At 39.7% G+C, this 16,837-nt stretch overlaps 1 protein-coding gene across 1 annotated transcript; it reads left to right on the top strand.

Moving 5' to 3' along the window:
• Positions 1-327: 327 nt before the first annotated feature.
• LOC120277322 (probable acyl-activating enzyme 1, peroxisomal) lies at positions 328-4,053 on the top strand. The gene is made up of 2 exons (XM_039284119.1): positions 328-607; positions 2,402-4,053. The coding sequence occupies exons 1-2, from the start codon at positions 410-412 to the stop codon at positions 3,848-3,850; spliced, it is 1,647 nt and encodes a 548-aa protein (XP_039140053.1). The 5' UTR covers positions 328-409; the 3' UTR covers positions 3,851-4,053.
• The last annotated feature ends 12,784 nt before the right edge of the window (positions 4,054-16,837 follow it).

Here is a 16,837-nt window from a genome sequence, read left to right as displayed (position 1 = left end):
GCAACAATCACATTTTGTTTGGCCAACATTTCAAAACATTAATCCATGAGAGGAAAGTGGATTTTATGGAAAATTTTGCGGTTAGATGCTTGGCGAACCTTTTGTTATAGAATGATTGAGTTTTCTCCTAAGTGAAAGATTCAAAAGAGGTTAAACATAAAAAAAGTCTCAAAGTCACCTTCATAATTAAATTTTCATTTTTTGCTTTTAATATTTTTAATTATTATGGAAACGGTCAGATAAAATATACAACGTATTTAATTGGCCTTCTAGATTTCTGGTTTCTTTTATCACATTTTTGTTTTCGCGTACTCTTTACGACTACCATTGCATTATCCCTTCTTAACCTCTCTTCGGTAGGGCCGTTGTCCATAACATTCAGAGGCTGTCAACTCCTCGAAGCCTATCAATGGAGGGCTCCGTCCGCGGCTCTGCGAACTACGTCCCTCTCACCCCTCTGAGCTTCCTAGAGCGCGCGGCCATCGTCTTTGGCGAACGGACCTCGCTGGTCTATGGCTCCACAACCTACACTTGGAAGGAGACACATCAGCGTTGCCACAGGCTCGCCTCCTCCCTTGTCGACCTCGGCATATCCAAACTCGATGTTGTGAGTTCCCTATGCTTCCTATTGCTATCTCTTTGTTATTCTTGAGTTTGAGAGATTCTTAGTGTTTGATGAGCTGTGTTTGATGGGGGAGAATTTGGAAAGTATAGATTTTATTTTTCTGCATAGTTTTTTCTGTTTTTTTTTTGGTGTGTGTGACCCTTCTGGATGTGTTTCTTTTGTTTCCTTCTTTTGATCTGCTTTAGTTTGAGAAATTCTTGGGGGTTTTTTTATGGGTGACTAGTCTTAGTGTTTGATCGCTGTGTTATTGTTCAAATTGGGGACTTGTAGACTCCAGGGAAAAAAAATTGATATGGAAAATTCAGAGACTGTCGATTCCTCTTCCTTGTATTTTGTGATTCTTCTAGGTGAGTGAGCATCATAATAGTCTGATTTCTCCAATGTTTTATTTGTTTTTATTTTTAAAATTTTGAGCCTGTAGGCGATGCACTCTCAACCTTAAAATTAAGCTGATAGGAGAAGAGATCAGAGAGCCGACATTTGTTTGATTGGAATATATATCCGTACTTTTTGTTAGACAATGTTAGACTATCTGCCTTAGGATCCTTAAAGCTGTTGGCATCCATCAGCACCAATAACTTTTTTAATGCAATTGCTTTTTGGTGTTCTTAAGCTTGTACTTTCCTTTATATGATTTTAAGCACGGATCTTCTGTATGATCAAGTTATAAATTTTTCAGACTGATGCTTCTGGATGCAATAGTAAAGAGTGTAAAAATAAGGCTCAAATCCTAGTGTTCTCATGCTGATTTCTTTGAGAGAGAAGTTCCCCCATGTGGTTTCAATTGCATGAAACTATTTGTAAAATTATGATTCAATGTTTTACTGCTAAGTCATATGTCATATTTTTATGCTTGACCACCAGTCAATTGTGATAAAATAATGATTTCACATCTCAAAATGGTTCTGTTCTCCACATTTGTAGCTATTATCCATGTGCTTCTGTTCTCTAACTATGTCGATTGGAAATTCTTCAACAATTGTTTTCTGTGGGCCTTTTGCTGATTACATTACCTTTATCACAATCTTCATCCTTGGCTGGATTAATGGTTCATTTTACTTTCTTTTTTAACCAAAATCCTCAGAAAAGTTTCTAGGAAGGCGAATGTGTAAATTATGTGCACAGCACATAAACTTCAACAATCTAATTTCTTCACAAGGGCATGAAGACAAAAAGTTGCCATTGAGATTCTCTTAAATGTTTTAGTTTCAGGAAACAATGTTTTCCTTTATATTTCAACAAGCTTGGCCCTTTAATTTTAGTATTATCAATACATAGCGATTTCTTTCTTCAATCTGCTCTGGGTAGGCACTGAAAGGATATACTCTAGACACGCCTACTTTTATTTTCATAGGAAGTGGAGGTTTGTTGGTTTAGCCACTTTAATTAGTTTTGTTATGATTGCAGTAATCAGTAATATAAGCTGATGAAATTAAAGCTTGCCAGACTTAGTATGAGTCAATATATGTAAGATAAGTACACTTAGATGTATTGTCTTCAGAATCATATGGAATAGTGTGCAAAAGTTTGTCAGTCTTCCTAGCTACATATGAACCACATCAACATCTCCTTTTTATTGATCTCACACAGTTACAGGTATAAATGGCTTATGTAGTTGATTTTTTGGCATCTATTATGGGTATCAATATTGTGTATCAGGATATATCAATACAAGTGCTGAGGGTATGGGGTAGAAAGTCTACACCTGTGATTTTAGTATTGTTGCCATAGCATGTTTAATCTTCAATAACCCAACCAGCATACATGCTTTTTCAGGTTGCTGTCCTTGCCATGAACATCCCAGCAATGTATGAGCTACATTTTGGTGTTCCGATGACTGGTGGAGTTCTCTGCACACTTAATACCCGACATGATTCTGCAATGGTGTCTATCCTGCTGAAGCACTCTGAAGCCAAAATCATTTTTGTTGATCATCAGCTCCTTAAGATTGCTCAAGGAGCTCTTGATCTGATGTCCCAGGATAATAGCAAGCTTCCCATCCTTATTCTAATTTCTGAATCCGGTGAACACTCATTCCCTGATTACCTTGAATACGAGACTCTATTAAGGAGTGCAAATCCTAACTTTGATGTTAGGTGGCCTATTGATGAATGTGATCCAATTACGCTGAATTACACTTCTGGAACTACGTCTAGACCAAAAGGAGTCATTTATAGCCACCGGGGAGCATTCCTAAATTCAATTTCTACACTCCTCTTCGGTGATATCACCACTATGCCAGTGTTTCTGTGGACTGTGCCTATGTTCCATTGTAATGGGTGGTGCCTCACTTGGGGTGTAGCAGCACAAGGTGGAATCAACATTTGCCTCAGAAACTTTACTGGGAAGGATGTTTTCGATAGAATTGCACTCCATAAGGTGACACACATGGGTGGTGCACCTACAGTTCTTAGTATGATTGCTAATACTCCGACTGATGACAGAAAGCCACTTCCTGGCTGTGTAGCAATCCTGACTGGCGCTGCTCCTCCACCACCTCAAATTTTATTTGAAATGGAACAGCTTGGCTTTCGAGTTGTTCATGCTTATGGACTCACTGAGACCTATGGCCCCGGCACTGTCTGCACATGGAAACCTGAATGGGATGCACTGCCTACAGAAGAAAGGTCAAAGCTTAAGGCACGACAGGGACTCAACCATATTGGCATGGAAGAAGTCGACATCAAAGATTCAAAAACTATGAAAAGTGTTCCAGCAGATGGAAAAACTATGGGTGAGGTAATGTTTCGAGGCAATGTTGTGATGAATGGATACTTCAAAGACTTAAACGCGACAATGGAGTCTTTTGCTGGTGGATGGTTTCGCTCTGGCGACCTTGGAGTAAAGCAAGCTGATGGTTATATTCAACTCAAGGATCGTTCAAAAGACATAATAATCTCTGGTGGCGAAAATATAAGCACGATTGAAGTTGAGTCAGCTCTCTTTAGCCATCCAGCAGTGCTTGAGGCAGCAGTAGTTGGAAGGCCTGATGATCATTGGGGTGAGACACCTTGTGCATTTGTTAAACTGAAGGAGGGTGTTCATGTTCAGCCTGAGGAAATCATACAATTTTGCCGTGCCAAGTTGCCACATTACATGGCTCCCCGGAGTGTCATATTTGAGAATCTTCCTAAAACCTCTACTGGGAAAACACAGAAGTTTGTTCTTAGAGAGAAGGCCAAGGCAATGGGAAGCCTTTTCAGGAAAGGTGGAAGCAAGCTTTGAACAAATCACAGGGAGTGTTAGATTTGAATTTATGCACAAGATGATGGCATCTCAAATGGTGGATAAATTTATGGTTGCTAAAACTAGTCCGGTGTTAAACTATTGTTATATGTCATGCCTCAGTAGGTTTGTATACTTTTTGCATGTTACTGTGGACAATATATAATTTGCTGTTAATAATAACATTTAAGAAATTTTTTAAATATTTATTATTGTTAAAGGGTATAAATTTGGGGGAATTCAACCTTTCTATTGATAAGGTAAATATATGCACCCAATTATGATGTTATCTTACGTCTTGCTTACATATTGGAAATGAAATATTACATACTGAAGACACTTGTAGGAAAACAAGAGACTTCATAGAGAGGAGCAACACAGTTTATTGTCCTCAATCAAGATTTGATCATTTGTATCTCATTTGGTGATTGATTGATGTAATCAAGGTTTGCTTTGATAGATTCCATAGGGCGATTGACTAAACACTTGTACATGAATGTTGAGAATGATCAACTTGTTTAGTAACTAGTGGAACTTTTCATGGATAACTTGGTGAATATAATAGCGATTTGAGTTGATGAGTGCAATTTGTATCATATTTTTCTTACTCTTGAGTCATATTTTTGCTTTTCTTTAAGCACTTTTTGTATAAATTCGATGCTGCTCTGGGTATTTTATTCATGGTACAGGAATTTAGGGTTCAAAGCAATTAGGAGTGAATTTGAGGACAAAACGAACAAGGAGTGAAGAATCCTTCTAAGTGTCTAAGCCAAGCACAGGCAGAGCATGATCGTGCTCTGTCCCCGTGATTTCCTCTATCTGAAGTTGCTTAGGTGGCTGATCAAGCAGGGGGGGTGCTCCCAGGACGAGCACAGCCAAGGCATGGTCGTGTCTAACCCTGTGATTTCCTCTGGAGTCGAAGCACCATTTGCTAGCAGGGAAGGCACGCCCAGGACTCTCCTTGCACAGTCCTGCTCAAGCGAAGCACAGGTGGAGCATGACTGTGTTTCTTCCCCGTGAATATATCTGGTTGACACTTAGCCGATTCACTCAGAGCCTCACAGAGAAGCACAGTCTAAGCACGACCGTGCTAAGACCATGTCAAGCCCGAAAACATCTTTTTTAACTCCAGATTCTAGGGTTTCTCTTCATCTTTTGTTCGGGAATTTTCTTTTCCACCGGGAGAACATTGATGAGGACGAAGATCAAGCTTCACCGCATTGCCTAAGGGGATCAAGGTTGAGTTGGAGTTTCAAAGGAAGTGGAGCTAGCTCATCCATGAATCTTTTGGAGCACAATAGAGAGGATATTTGTAAAGAGGGAGATTATGAGCTCTTATCTTAGTTTTGTCTTTCCTTGTTCTCAGTTGTATCAAATCATGAGGGGCTAACCGTTTCACGGTGCCCCGGGATGTTGAACTATGTTTTGATACTTTGAATACTTGTTTTCTTTTGCCTATGGAGTTTTAATGCATTCTTGTGTTTTACATGTGTTTGCATAGCTTGATGTACTTGATTTGCGTTGATGCTTGGGTAAAACTTGACATGTGTGGATTGCCATAGTTATGATTACCTAGCGTAGTTGCAAAACTCGACGTGTATGAAGCATGTAGTTACCTTAGCAGCCCTTGACGTCTTTGAGAGCCATAGATGCAACAAAGCTTTTGAGCACCCATGATTGATCGCCCGCAAGTGTACGGGATCGCCAAGTAATACCCTGTGAGTGACATAGGGGTCGTAGTATTCCACGGGGTCAAGGAAGTATTATTACTCACTCTTCATCTATTATCTAGCCTACAATTCTTAGTATGAAGAACAAATGAAATAAAATTAAATAAACTAACTAATCTATGGCCGGGTAACTAGTACACGGATGTAAAAAAACAAGGAAGTATCATGCATGAGAAGGGAGTATTTGGACAAGGAATCCACCTAGGGTTGTCATTAAGTCCCGAACTAGAATGAGTTAAAGATGCATTGATGATAATTGAGACCTAGAGACCTCGTGAGTAGATTAGCCCCAATCTCTCGGTGACTAACCCCTGAACCCATACGAATGTCAATCGGAATCTCTTCCGGATTAACACACCTATGATCGCATTAAGTTCTTGGAGTTCTCTAATAGGAGTAAACCAATTATCCTTCGGCTTAAACCTAGCAATGGAGGGCTACCAACACCCGATCTCTCGGCGTGTAGCACAAGTATCCCCTTTCAATCTCTCCTAGATCTAGTACACGTGAGTAGGTCACATCTACGCATACAACTCATAGTAGAATTATGGATCTCTCCATATATGTAATTCTAGGCATGAAAGCATGAAAGATTGAATCTCAAACAACCATCAAATTCAATGAAGAACAACATTCCAAGTTCATACACAAAAATACACCCTAGGGTTCATCCAAATGAAATAACATCAAAAACATGAGTTTCTCAAAAACATAAATGATTAAACTACAAGAAGGACGATGAGAAAAATGCACAAGGCATGTGAGCATGGACTTATTCACACAACAAAAACATAAAAGAAACACACAAACACTTAACTAAAAATACAAAAAGAAGAAAATAAAGAAATTGAAGCTTGGGTTGCCTCCCAAGAAGCGCTTGTTTAACATCATTAGCTCGACGTACCTCTTGCTTACCTTAAGGAGGCTTGAAGAGGGTATGTTCATCCCGACAACATGTAGCATAGCTACTTCCATGAAAGAAAAGAATTACCTTCCGGGACCTCCGTGGCGTTTTCGTGCCCTGCAAAGCAAATAAGACACGATTAAGTGCAAAACGGGTATCAATTCTTATAAAAATACATGCTAGAGGCAACGAATACATATAAAAAAATACATACATTTAGACACTTATCAACCCACAAGGATTTTAGAATGTACCATGGTAGGCATTAGATTCAAGTCAGTATCTTGAGCACATAGGAATCATCCCGAGGCATTGCTCTCTTGTTACTAAAAACTCGATCCTAGTCTACCTGTTGGTTCCACCCTTATTTTGTTATTCTTATTTATCTTTTGTAAATCTTCAACCAACTTTGTGATTTGCTAGACATTAGAGGAGTAATCAGTACTAGAAGTCCAGTCCTTGTGATTTGATAACCCAACCGTCTAGGGGTATCACTTTATTACTTATAACGATCCGTGCACTTGTGAAGAGTACATAAAGTTTTTGGCGTTGTTGTTAGGGACTGGCAACTTTTAGGAAAATTAGGATTCTAGTGATCTAGCCATTTATCTTTTTATATATATATATATATATATATATATATTTCTTTTTATTTTATTTTTATTTTGTTACCTAACTCTTTTATTCATTTTTCAACTCAGGAGAATCAGGCATATGGAAGAATTGCTTTTTTACTTTGAGAAGTCACTCCTGCATCATGGATCTCCAAGAGGAAAGCACCGATTCCCATGATGCCAATCATAAATTGGCAGAACTAATATATGTTTTTTATGAGCAAATTGAACAGTGGAGTCAGTTTATGAGTACATAAATGGGTTTTAATGGGGGAGAACAAGTGCAAGAGATGGATATCGTGCAGGTGATGTTAGTTTCGATTGAACTAGCTAGAGACACGCTCTACACAAAGAATGACAGTGACAAATTTTTTAGCAAGAAAGTTACCCTTGGGGGAGAATAACCAATCGATGCACTGGGTAAGAGCACTGATTTTCAAATGGAGCGAATTGCTAAGGAGAATCTAACTTAAGTTGAGACAGAGCTAAAAGAGTTTCTTGCGCATTTGAAATACGCTTTCTTAGAGGAAGATTCTAAACTGCTTGTAATCATTTCCACCAAACTCAATGCAGACCAAAAGATGTGGTTAGTGGCTATGCTTCGTGAGCATAAGGGAGCTATTGCTTGGAGTATTTCTAATATAAAAGGGATCAATCCATCATTCTGCACGTACAAAATTCTCATGGAGGACAATATCAAACCAAAGGTGCAACCTCAAAGGAGATTGAATCCCAACATGATGGAAGTTGTTAAAAAGGAAGTCAAGAAGCTTTTGGATGCTGGAATAATCTATCCAATTTCAGACAACCCATGGCTCAGTCCAATTCAGGTGGTACCTAAGAAGGGAGGAATGATCGTGATTGCAAATGAATGTAATGAATTGATTCCAACTCGTACAGTGATAGGTGATGAGTTTGTAACTATAGGAAGTTGAACGATGCTACGCAAAATGATTATTTCCTCCTCCCTCTCATCGATCAAATGTTAGAACGGTTAGCAAGACATAGGTAATATTGCTTTCTTGATGGGATGTTTGGGTATTTGCAGATTCCCGTGGCACTGGAAGATCAGAAAAGACCACTTTTACTTGCCCTTATGGCATGTTCGCTTACAAAAGAATGCCTTTTCGTCTATGCAATGCACCTGTAACTTTTAAAAGGTGTATGATGTCCATCTTCGATAAATTCATTGAAGACATTATGGAAGTGTTCGTGGATAACTTCTCAGTTTTTGGAGATTCATTTGAAGGGTGTTTACACAATTTAGATCGGGTCTTTTTAAGGTGCTAGGAAACAAATTTGGTTCTACATTGGGAGAAATGTCATTTCATGGTCAAGGATGGAATCATTTTGGGACATAAAATTTTGAGTGATGGAATTGAAGTAGACAAGCCCAAACTCGATACAATTGAGAAGCTCCCTCTGCCAAATTCCACTAAAGTTTTCCGAAACTTCTTTGGTCATGTAGGTTTTTATAGAAGATTTATTAAAGATTTCTCAAAAATCTCCAAACCAATGACAAAGTTGCTGGAGAAAGACACATCTTTTGATTTCGACAATGAATACCCCTTGGTCTTCCAATTGTCGAAGGAAAGGTTGGTTCGAGTACCCATTGTGAAGACCCTTGATTGGGATCAGCCCTTTGAACATATGTATGATGCAAGTGATTTTGCAGTTAGGGTAGTGTTAGGGCAGAGGCATGACAAGCAATTTCATCCAATCTATTATGCGAGTAAGACCCTAACCCTAGTACAAGGAATTTATACCACCACGGAGAAAGAATTATTGGCGATAGTATATGCTTTTGACAAGTTTCGCTCATACCTGGTTCTATCCAAAGTCATTGTGTATACAGATCATCTGTGAAATTAATGAGAGAAATCAATGCAGAGAAATTAATAATGCTTTTCCTGAAGAGCATCTCTATTTAGTTTGAGAAGAATACGCTCGAACTAATGATTGTCCTTGGTTCGTTGATTTCGCTAATTACCTTGTGGGGAGAATCGTTCCATCACACTTCTCTCATCAACAGTGAAAGAAATTCTTCTCAGATGTTAAGCATTATTTTTGGGAAGATCCTTTCCTTTATAAACTTTGTGCTGACTTAGTCTTGCGACATTGTGTCTCACATGTAGAAGGATGGGAAATTTTAAAACATTGTAATTCAGGAGTAGTTGGAGGACATTTCAGTGCGAATCGTACAGCTGGGAAGGTATTAGAAGAGGGATTCTTTTGGTCGACTCTCATGGATGCTAGGAAATTTGTTAACACTTGTGATCAATGCTAGAGAAGTAGAAATTTGTCAAGGCTAGATGAAATGAGACATCCACCTATTCAGTAATGTGAAGTATTTAATGTTTGCGGAATAGATTTCATGGGACTTTCCAAATTCGAATGGGAACAAATATGTACTAGTGGCTGTTGACTATGTTTCGAAATGGGTTGAAGCGCATGTACTCCCCTCCAATGATGCGATGGTGGTTGTTAAATTCTTGAAGAAAATTTTTTCCTGATTTTGCACGCCAAGAGTGATTATTAGTAATCGGGGGACATACTTCTGCAACACCCAATTCAACAAAGTGATGAAGAAATACAAGGTAAATCATTATATAGCCATAGCCTACCACCCTCAAACCAGTGGTTAGGTTGAAGTCACTAATCGATAATTAAAAAGAATACTTGAAAAGACTATCATGACAGACGTGACTAGTCAGAAAGATTAGATGATGCTCTCTAGGCCTACCAAACAACCTTTAAAACTTCCACGGGGCATACACCTTATCGAATGGTTTATAGCAAGGCCTGCTACCTTCCTGTCGAGCTTGAGCATCAAGCTTATTGGGCAATTAAACTGCTGAACTTTGATGTAGGAGATGCACAATGGAAACAAAAGTTCAGATAAATGAATTATATGAGCATAAACAAAAAATGCTTATGAGAATGCACTGTTATACAAGGAAAAGATAAAAAGGATCCATGATAATCACATCAAAACAATCAAGCAATTTCAAGTTGAAGATTAAGTTCTTTTGTTCAATTCGAGGTTTAAGCTTTTTTCCCGGAAAACTCATGTCCCGTTGATCTGGGCCATTGAAATTTCCCACTCAAACTTTTCCTCATGGAGCCATTGAAATTTCCCACATTACCAATTGGGGACTTTCAAGGTCAATGGCCATCAGTTGAAGTATTATGTATTACATGAAGAACCTACCCCACCTTCAACCCTTAAAGCAATTTTGCTTGGTAAACCCCCTTGAAGAACAGGTACGTCAAGCTAGTGACTTGAAACAAATGTTTCTTGGGAAGCAGCCCAAGTCTTCATCGTTTTTAGTTTTGTATTTTCAGTTGTTTTGATTTGTGGTACAGCAATTATCCTTTCTTTTTGGCCTAGTGAGAAAACAATGTATTTGTGGTTTGTGTTTATTATGGCAAACATTTGAGGCTCCGTGTTTCAATTATTTTAGCAGGGGAAAGACTTGTCTTGGAACGTTTTAGGCTAAGCACAGGTAGAGCACACCCCTTATTAGGCCGTGATTATCTTTATTTTATGTATTCTGAAACATTCCAGGACAACCATAGGCTAATGACACTACCGTAAGTGCACGAGTGTCGAAGTAATAATCTACCCAAGGGGTGGGTAGTCGAATCCACTAGGAATAGACTCTAGAAACAAGTGGTATTGCTAATTAGCTAAGGTGATAATCAATTGGTGATTATGTTCAAGATGTTAATGAAATAAATAATAAGAAAATAAGCAAAGGGTAAAAAGAAGAGGTAATCAATGATAAAGCAGGGTACTCGGACAATGCTCCCCTAGGACTATTGTTTCAAGTGCAAGACTAACACTATGCTTCCCTAATTGACATTTAAAGAGTCATGGAAATCCAAAAGCACACAGTCTCAAATTTAAGGTCAACCATAACTAGCCCTCTTTGTATGCCTTGACGGAAAGGAAAACTCTCAACACCTCACACTGTGTGGCACTGCTTTGGGTTCTAGGGACTCCAAGTATAAATCCTATTCCCAAATCTAGATCAAACTCTTTCGTCCAGGTGAAAGATCCCTAATCACAACTAAGCCCCAGCGGAAAGGTTCTCTCGACACTTCACTCTGTTGTACTTGCACAACTAAGCCCCAGCATAGAGGATCTATTAACACTTCACTCTATTGTGATTATAAAGAACTCTTGGAATATGGAGGTAGGATAAATCATATCGGAAGGGAAAGGGGACGCTCTGTTACCTCTCGACTTACCCTCTCAACCATTTTCAATCTTGCTAAGTCTAACCCTAATGGTGATGGTCACTCATCAAAAGGGTGACTAGATGGGTTCTCAACCCTAGTGTCACTCTAAGGGAAAATCAAACCATAAGCATGCAAGATTGAAACTAAATTAAAGAAAACATAATAAGAGTCAATGAAACAAAATCATCCTAGGGTTTACAAGTCCAAGCACCCACTAGACGTTTAGCTTTCCATGGAGCAATACAAAATCAAAGATGAAATCAAAGGTAAATGCAAAATATCCATAAAGATAACCCCCTTTGTTATCCATGATGATGGTCCTTAAGAGTTGCTTCTCTTTCTCCAAGGCCTCCTCTGTCGAGCCTATGGCACACCTCATCGGAATGATGCCATCAAAAGCTCCCCTAATAACTCTCCTTCGGAGGAGGTCCATGTTGAACGGGCTAGAAACTCTCCAAAACCTAGCAAAAAACTCTTCCAAACCCCAGTCGTGCTCTTTTCCAAAGATAAGAAAAAGCTTCCTTTATAACTCTTCAAAGCAACTGTTAAAAGCATAGAAATCAGAATTTCACACGCCATGTGGAATTTTCACACGGGCGTGTGGACTCTTAGTTTCATTGAATATCACACTGCATGAATAGCAATAGCTACAATACCCGTGGATAGTACTTTGCTATAGTGATCCTGAATTTCTCCTTCCATTTAGGCCACACGGTTGGGCACACACCCGTGTGGTAGGTCATATCGCTTCTTCTCTTTAAAATGTGTTGATGACGCTCTTGAAACTCTGTACAAGCTGGGACATGAGTTTGTGACTGCCATTGTGCCCTTCCAATTTGTAGATAGATTTGTACAATTTTGGAAGTTGGCACACACCCTCATGTGTCTGATCACGGCTCGTGTCTTGACCCTTGTTCCACACTAGATAGTCCTCAAAATTTACGTTCATGACCTATTTTTGCTTCCTTTCTACTTATACTATCTCCACAACCATAAATGCACAAAAGAACATAAAAACACATGAATAAGACATAAAACCTGGTAAAAACAATGCTCATTATAAATAATACATATTCAATAAAATGCCTACACAAACACTTATCAGCTAAGTACAACTGTGCTCTTCATTTATCACAGTTTCTGTGCTCCTTACACGGTCATGCTCCTCTTTCTGATTCGTTGAGAGATTTTCCCTAGATAATCATAGGGAGGCAGCATGGGAAAGCATGACCGTGCTCACCCCTCGCAGTTGCCCTAGCCTGAGCAAGTGCGTATGACTGTGCTAACTACGTATTCGGGAGCAGTCGTTCCAGTTCTTCTTTCGCCCTCAAAACTTGATCGCCAATTGGCTTTTCATCACCAATCCCTCTCGGGTTTCTCCTTTTCCCTTACCTCATCTCTTTCTTGAGTGTTTGTTGTCTCTACCATAGTTCTAGTCAGAGGTCCCTCTCTGCTTCACTGACCTCCTCGATTTCGGTTTGTGATTTTCATTGCTTTGATTATCTTGTGAAATCCATATTTCCTTTGTTTTCAAATGCTTGTTTGTTGCCTATTCTTGCGAATATGGTGTTTTCTTGCTCCCCTTGTTGCATTTGGAGGAGTTTTTACTGTCGACTCTCAGGGAAGATGATCCTCTGAGAAACACGGTTGTGTTGTTCTTTAAGCACGATCGTGCTCCTTTGCTTCCCCGAGATTTGTAATTGGCGAGCATACTCCTACTTTCCTACCAAGCACAATCGTGCTTGATTCTGCACAACAGTGATTTGCCCTCACTACACCATAAGGGGCTTTTGACAGTTTTTTTTTCTAGGTTTTGCGGCATTTATAAACTTCACCACAAGACCTCCCGGCGTGTCTATAAAACACCTAGAAATATGTCGTTGAAGTGAATGTCAGTAAATTAGCAGCGCTTAATCACCAAAGCACCGCCCATGTAATGGCGTTTTCTTCGATAAACGCCGCGCTCGGCTTGTTTCAAAATTCATTACTACGACACTAATTTGGCGGTATTTTATAATTAAACACTACTACTAAATTGGCTGAGTTTATTTATTAAACACCACCATTTGCACTGAATTTTTGGAAAATAAATCCAAATTTTCATAGCGTTTATTTGAGAAAACGCCACTAAGTAGGCGACAATTCAATCATAAACGCCTGTAAATCTATGGTATTTTTTAAATAGTTTCTACTGATTTGGTAGCATTTTTGTAAAAAATGGCACCACTTTGGTGGCTTTTCTTTATAAAAATGCCACCAAATTTGTGGCGCTTATGTAAAAAACACCACGACTTTGGTGGTGTTTTTTGCATAAACGCCAGTAAATTCCTAGGTCGTGCACAACATTTTTTTAGTAAATGCTACCAAATTAGTGCCGTTTTTCCTAATAAAAACCACTATGTTTGGGCCTTGATATATATAAAGTAGAGGATAAAATGCCGGTATTTCATTCATAAACGCCGCTAATATTAATTTGATTATACTATTTTTTTTTGAATTTTGTAATTTTATTTTTATTGCATTTTTACTCCGTTCTCGCACATCCCCATTAGCCTTGGGGTGTTTCTTGTGACATCTCCTTGCACGCTTCATATTTTGGAGCATCTTCTTCGATCATGATCCCTGGGGTTGGTTGCACCATTTTCCTCTAGTCCAAGCATCAAAACTTCTTCATTCTCCACTTTTTGGTCTAGCACCCCTTCATATGGGTCTCGACGCATCATTTCTTGCACATATTCGTCTGTTAGTTCATTGGTAGTGTCAAGAAAGTAAAGAGTATTATCAAAGTCTAGAGAATGTCTCATGGCTTCGGCGAGGCGATATGTAAGCTTGTCATCCCCAACTCGTAAAGTCAACTCCCCGCCATCCATGTCGATAAGAGCTTTGGAATTGAGCAAGAAGTGCCTTCCAAGTATCAAAGGAACGTCGACATCCTTATCAACATTCAACACTACGAAGTCTACAGAAAATATGTACTTGTCAACTTTCACAAGTACATCTTTGATGAGGCCCTTCGGATGTCTCACCGTTCGGTCTGCCAATTGAAGTGTCATTCAAGTGGGCCTAGGCTCTCCCAAGCCTAGCTTCTTAAGGAAGGTGTAAGGCATGACGTTGATACTAGCCCCGGAATCCGCCAATGCCTTTTCTTCACACAAGTTACCAATATTGCACAGAATGATGATGCTTTCTGGGTCCTTCTTCTTGTTCGGCATATTCTTTTGCAACACCGCCGAACATGATGCATCTAGAATCACAGATGCACTCTCCTCCAACTTCCTCTTGTTGGTCAAGAGGTCCTTGAGAAACTTTGCATACCAAGGCATTTGAGATAATGCCTCCACAAATGGGAATGTTGATGTGCAACTTCTTAAATAGACCAAAGAACTTCTTGAATTGCTCATCATTTTGGTCATTCTTCAACCTTGAAGGATAAGGGATTCTTGGCTTGTAAGGTGGGGGTACCACCTCCTTCCCTTTGTTGGCTCTCTCCTCAACCTCCACGTCCTCGGGTGCTTCAATATTGGTCTCCTAACTCGGAAGCCTACCCTCAACCTCATGACCACTTCTCAAAGTGATCACCTTTACATGTTCCCTTAGATTGGTTTTGGTGTTACTAGGCAAGTTTCCTTGAGGTCTCTCCGATAATGACTTCGCAATTTGCCCTACTTGATTCTCTAAATTGTGTAATGACGCGGTGTGGTTGCGAAGTGTGGCTTCAACCGATTGAAATCTTATATCCGATGATTGGACGAATCTGGTCAAAGCCTTCTCTAAATTAGTCATCCGATTTTTCAACCCTGAAACTCCGTTGTCCATATTCGGGGCTTGTTGTTGTTGTTGAAAACTGGGTGGTGCCATTATCTTCTATTGCCTTGATTACTCCATGAAAGATTCAAGTGGCTCCTCCAGCCTAGATTGTAGGTGTTGCTATAAGGATTGCCTTGGTTTCTCATTGCTACCCACAAAATCCACTTGTTCTACCGAGGATGTACCACCAATAAAAATCGGGCAATCAAATGGAGCATGTCCTCCCCCGCACCCTGTGCAACTAGTCACGACCACTACTCTATTAGAAGTTAGAGTGTCTAACTTCTTGCTCAATGATTCCACTTGGGTCGCCAATGAAGTAATGATAAGTGCTTTTGTATTAGTAATACTAAGTATTCTTTTCTTATGGTGAGCATTACTTTTATCAGATTTTTAGTGCTAATATATGTGCATTTGTGTAACTTTTGTGCATGTAGGATTGTGGAGCCAAATATAGAGGAAGGAAGCCAAAGTAGATTGCGATTGCACTTTGTTGATGAAATCTTAGAGTGAACAAACGTGAACATATGACAAGATCCCCTTGCGTATATCCCGTAAGTGCACGGGTTTGTCGAAGTAATAATCCCGGGTGAGCGGGTATTGAATCCACAGGGAGTAGGGAATAAAAATACTTAATTTGATTCTTAGCTATGTGAAAGATCAATGATAAGGAGTGTGATAATGATTCAATTCTCAACAGTAAAACCAACAAGTAAGAGAGCAAAAGTAAAGAAGGGGGTAAGGCAATCGATAAAGATGGGGTACCCAGATAATGCTCCACCTAGGATAATTGTTTCAAGTGCAAGAACCCTCTATTATGATTCCTAATCAATGCAATGGTGAGTCATGGAAATCCTTAATTACATAGTCCCAAATCTAAAGTCAACTATGCCTAACTCTATACATGTCCCGGAGGAGAAATCGAACAATCTCAACACCTCGCACTCGCATAAAGTTGCAATGAGTTCTAGGGATTCCAAGTGATAAATCTCTTCCTTATAATAGACCTAACCCTTTGGTCCAGGTGGAAGGTCCCTAACCACAATTGAGCCCTAGATACTAAGATCACTTCAACGCTTGACTCCGTTGCACGCGCAACTAAGCCCCAGCGGAAGTTCATCCCTTAGACCATTCACTCTATTATGGCCGCAAAGAACTCGAGGAACAGAGGTAGAATCTATCACGCTAGAGGGGAAAGGGGACGCTCATGTACCTCTCGACTCACCCTCTCAACCCTCTCCAACCTAGCCTTGTCTAACGCTCGTGGTGTGTCACTCACTCACAAGGTTACCAACAAGAACTCTCGACCCTAGTGTCACTCTAGAGGAATTGTTCATACAATCAAGCATTCAAGGTTAGAACTCACAATAAACATCAATTTATTGAAAGCATAATAAAGAGGTTCAAAGAAACAAATACATCCTAGGGTTCACAATACCCGAGTACCCACTAGGGGGTTAGCTCTCCATGGAGCTAAGTACAATCAAAGAAATAGAATGTAAAAGCAATGAATCCATAAAGAAACCCCCTCGATGGTCGTGCCGATGGTCTTGTGGAGAGTCCTCTACTCGTCACAAGGGATCCTTTGTCCGGCCTAGGATACACCTCGCCGGATCGGTGCCGACGAAAGCTCTCCCAATAACCTTCTTCCAAACGACGCGCGATATCGGAGCCATAGAACCTCTCC

This window comes from Dioscorea cayenensis, chromosome 2 (genome assembly GCF_009730915.1).
Source record: "Dioscorea cayenensis subsp. rotundata cultivar TDr96_F1 chromosome 2, TDr96_F1_v2_PseudoChromosome.rev07_lg8_w22 25.fasta, whole genome shotgun sequence".
Lineage (NCBI taxonomy): Eukaryota > Viridiplantae > Streptophyta > Magnoliopsida > Dioscoreales > Dioscoreaceae > Dioscorea > Dioscorea cayenensis.
Note: the sequence above shows the minus strand (reverse complement) of the source record. Positions and strands in the feature narration are given on the sequence as shown.

Coding starts and splice junctions, on each gene's coding strand:
- LOC120277322 (XM_039284119.1), top strand. CDS start 410: ATGGAGGGCTCCGTCCGCGGCTCTGCGAACTACGTCCCTCTCACCCCT. Junction 608..2,401: donor GCATATCCAAACTCGATGTT/GTGAGTTCCCTA, acceptor ATGCTTTTTCAG/GTTGCTGTCCTTGCCATGAA.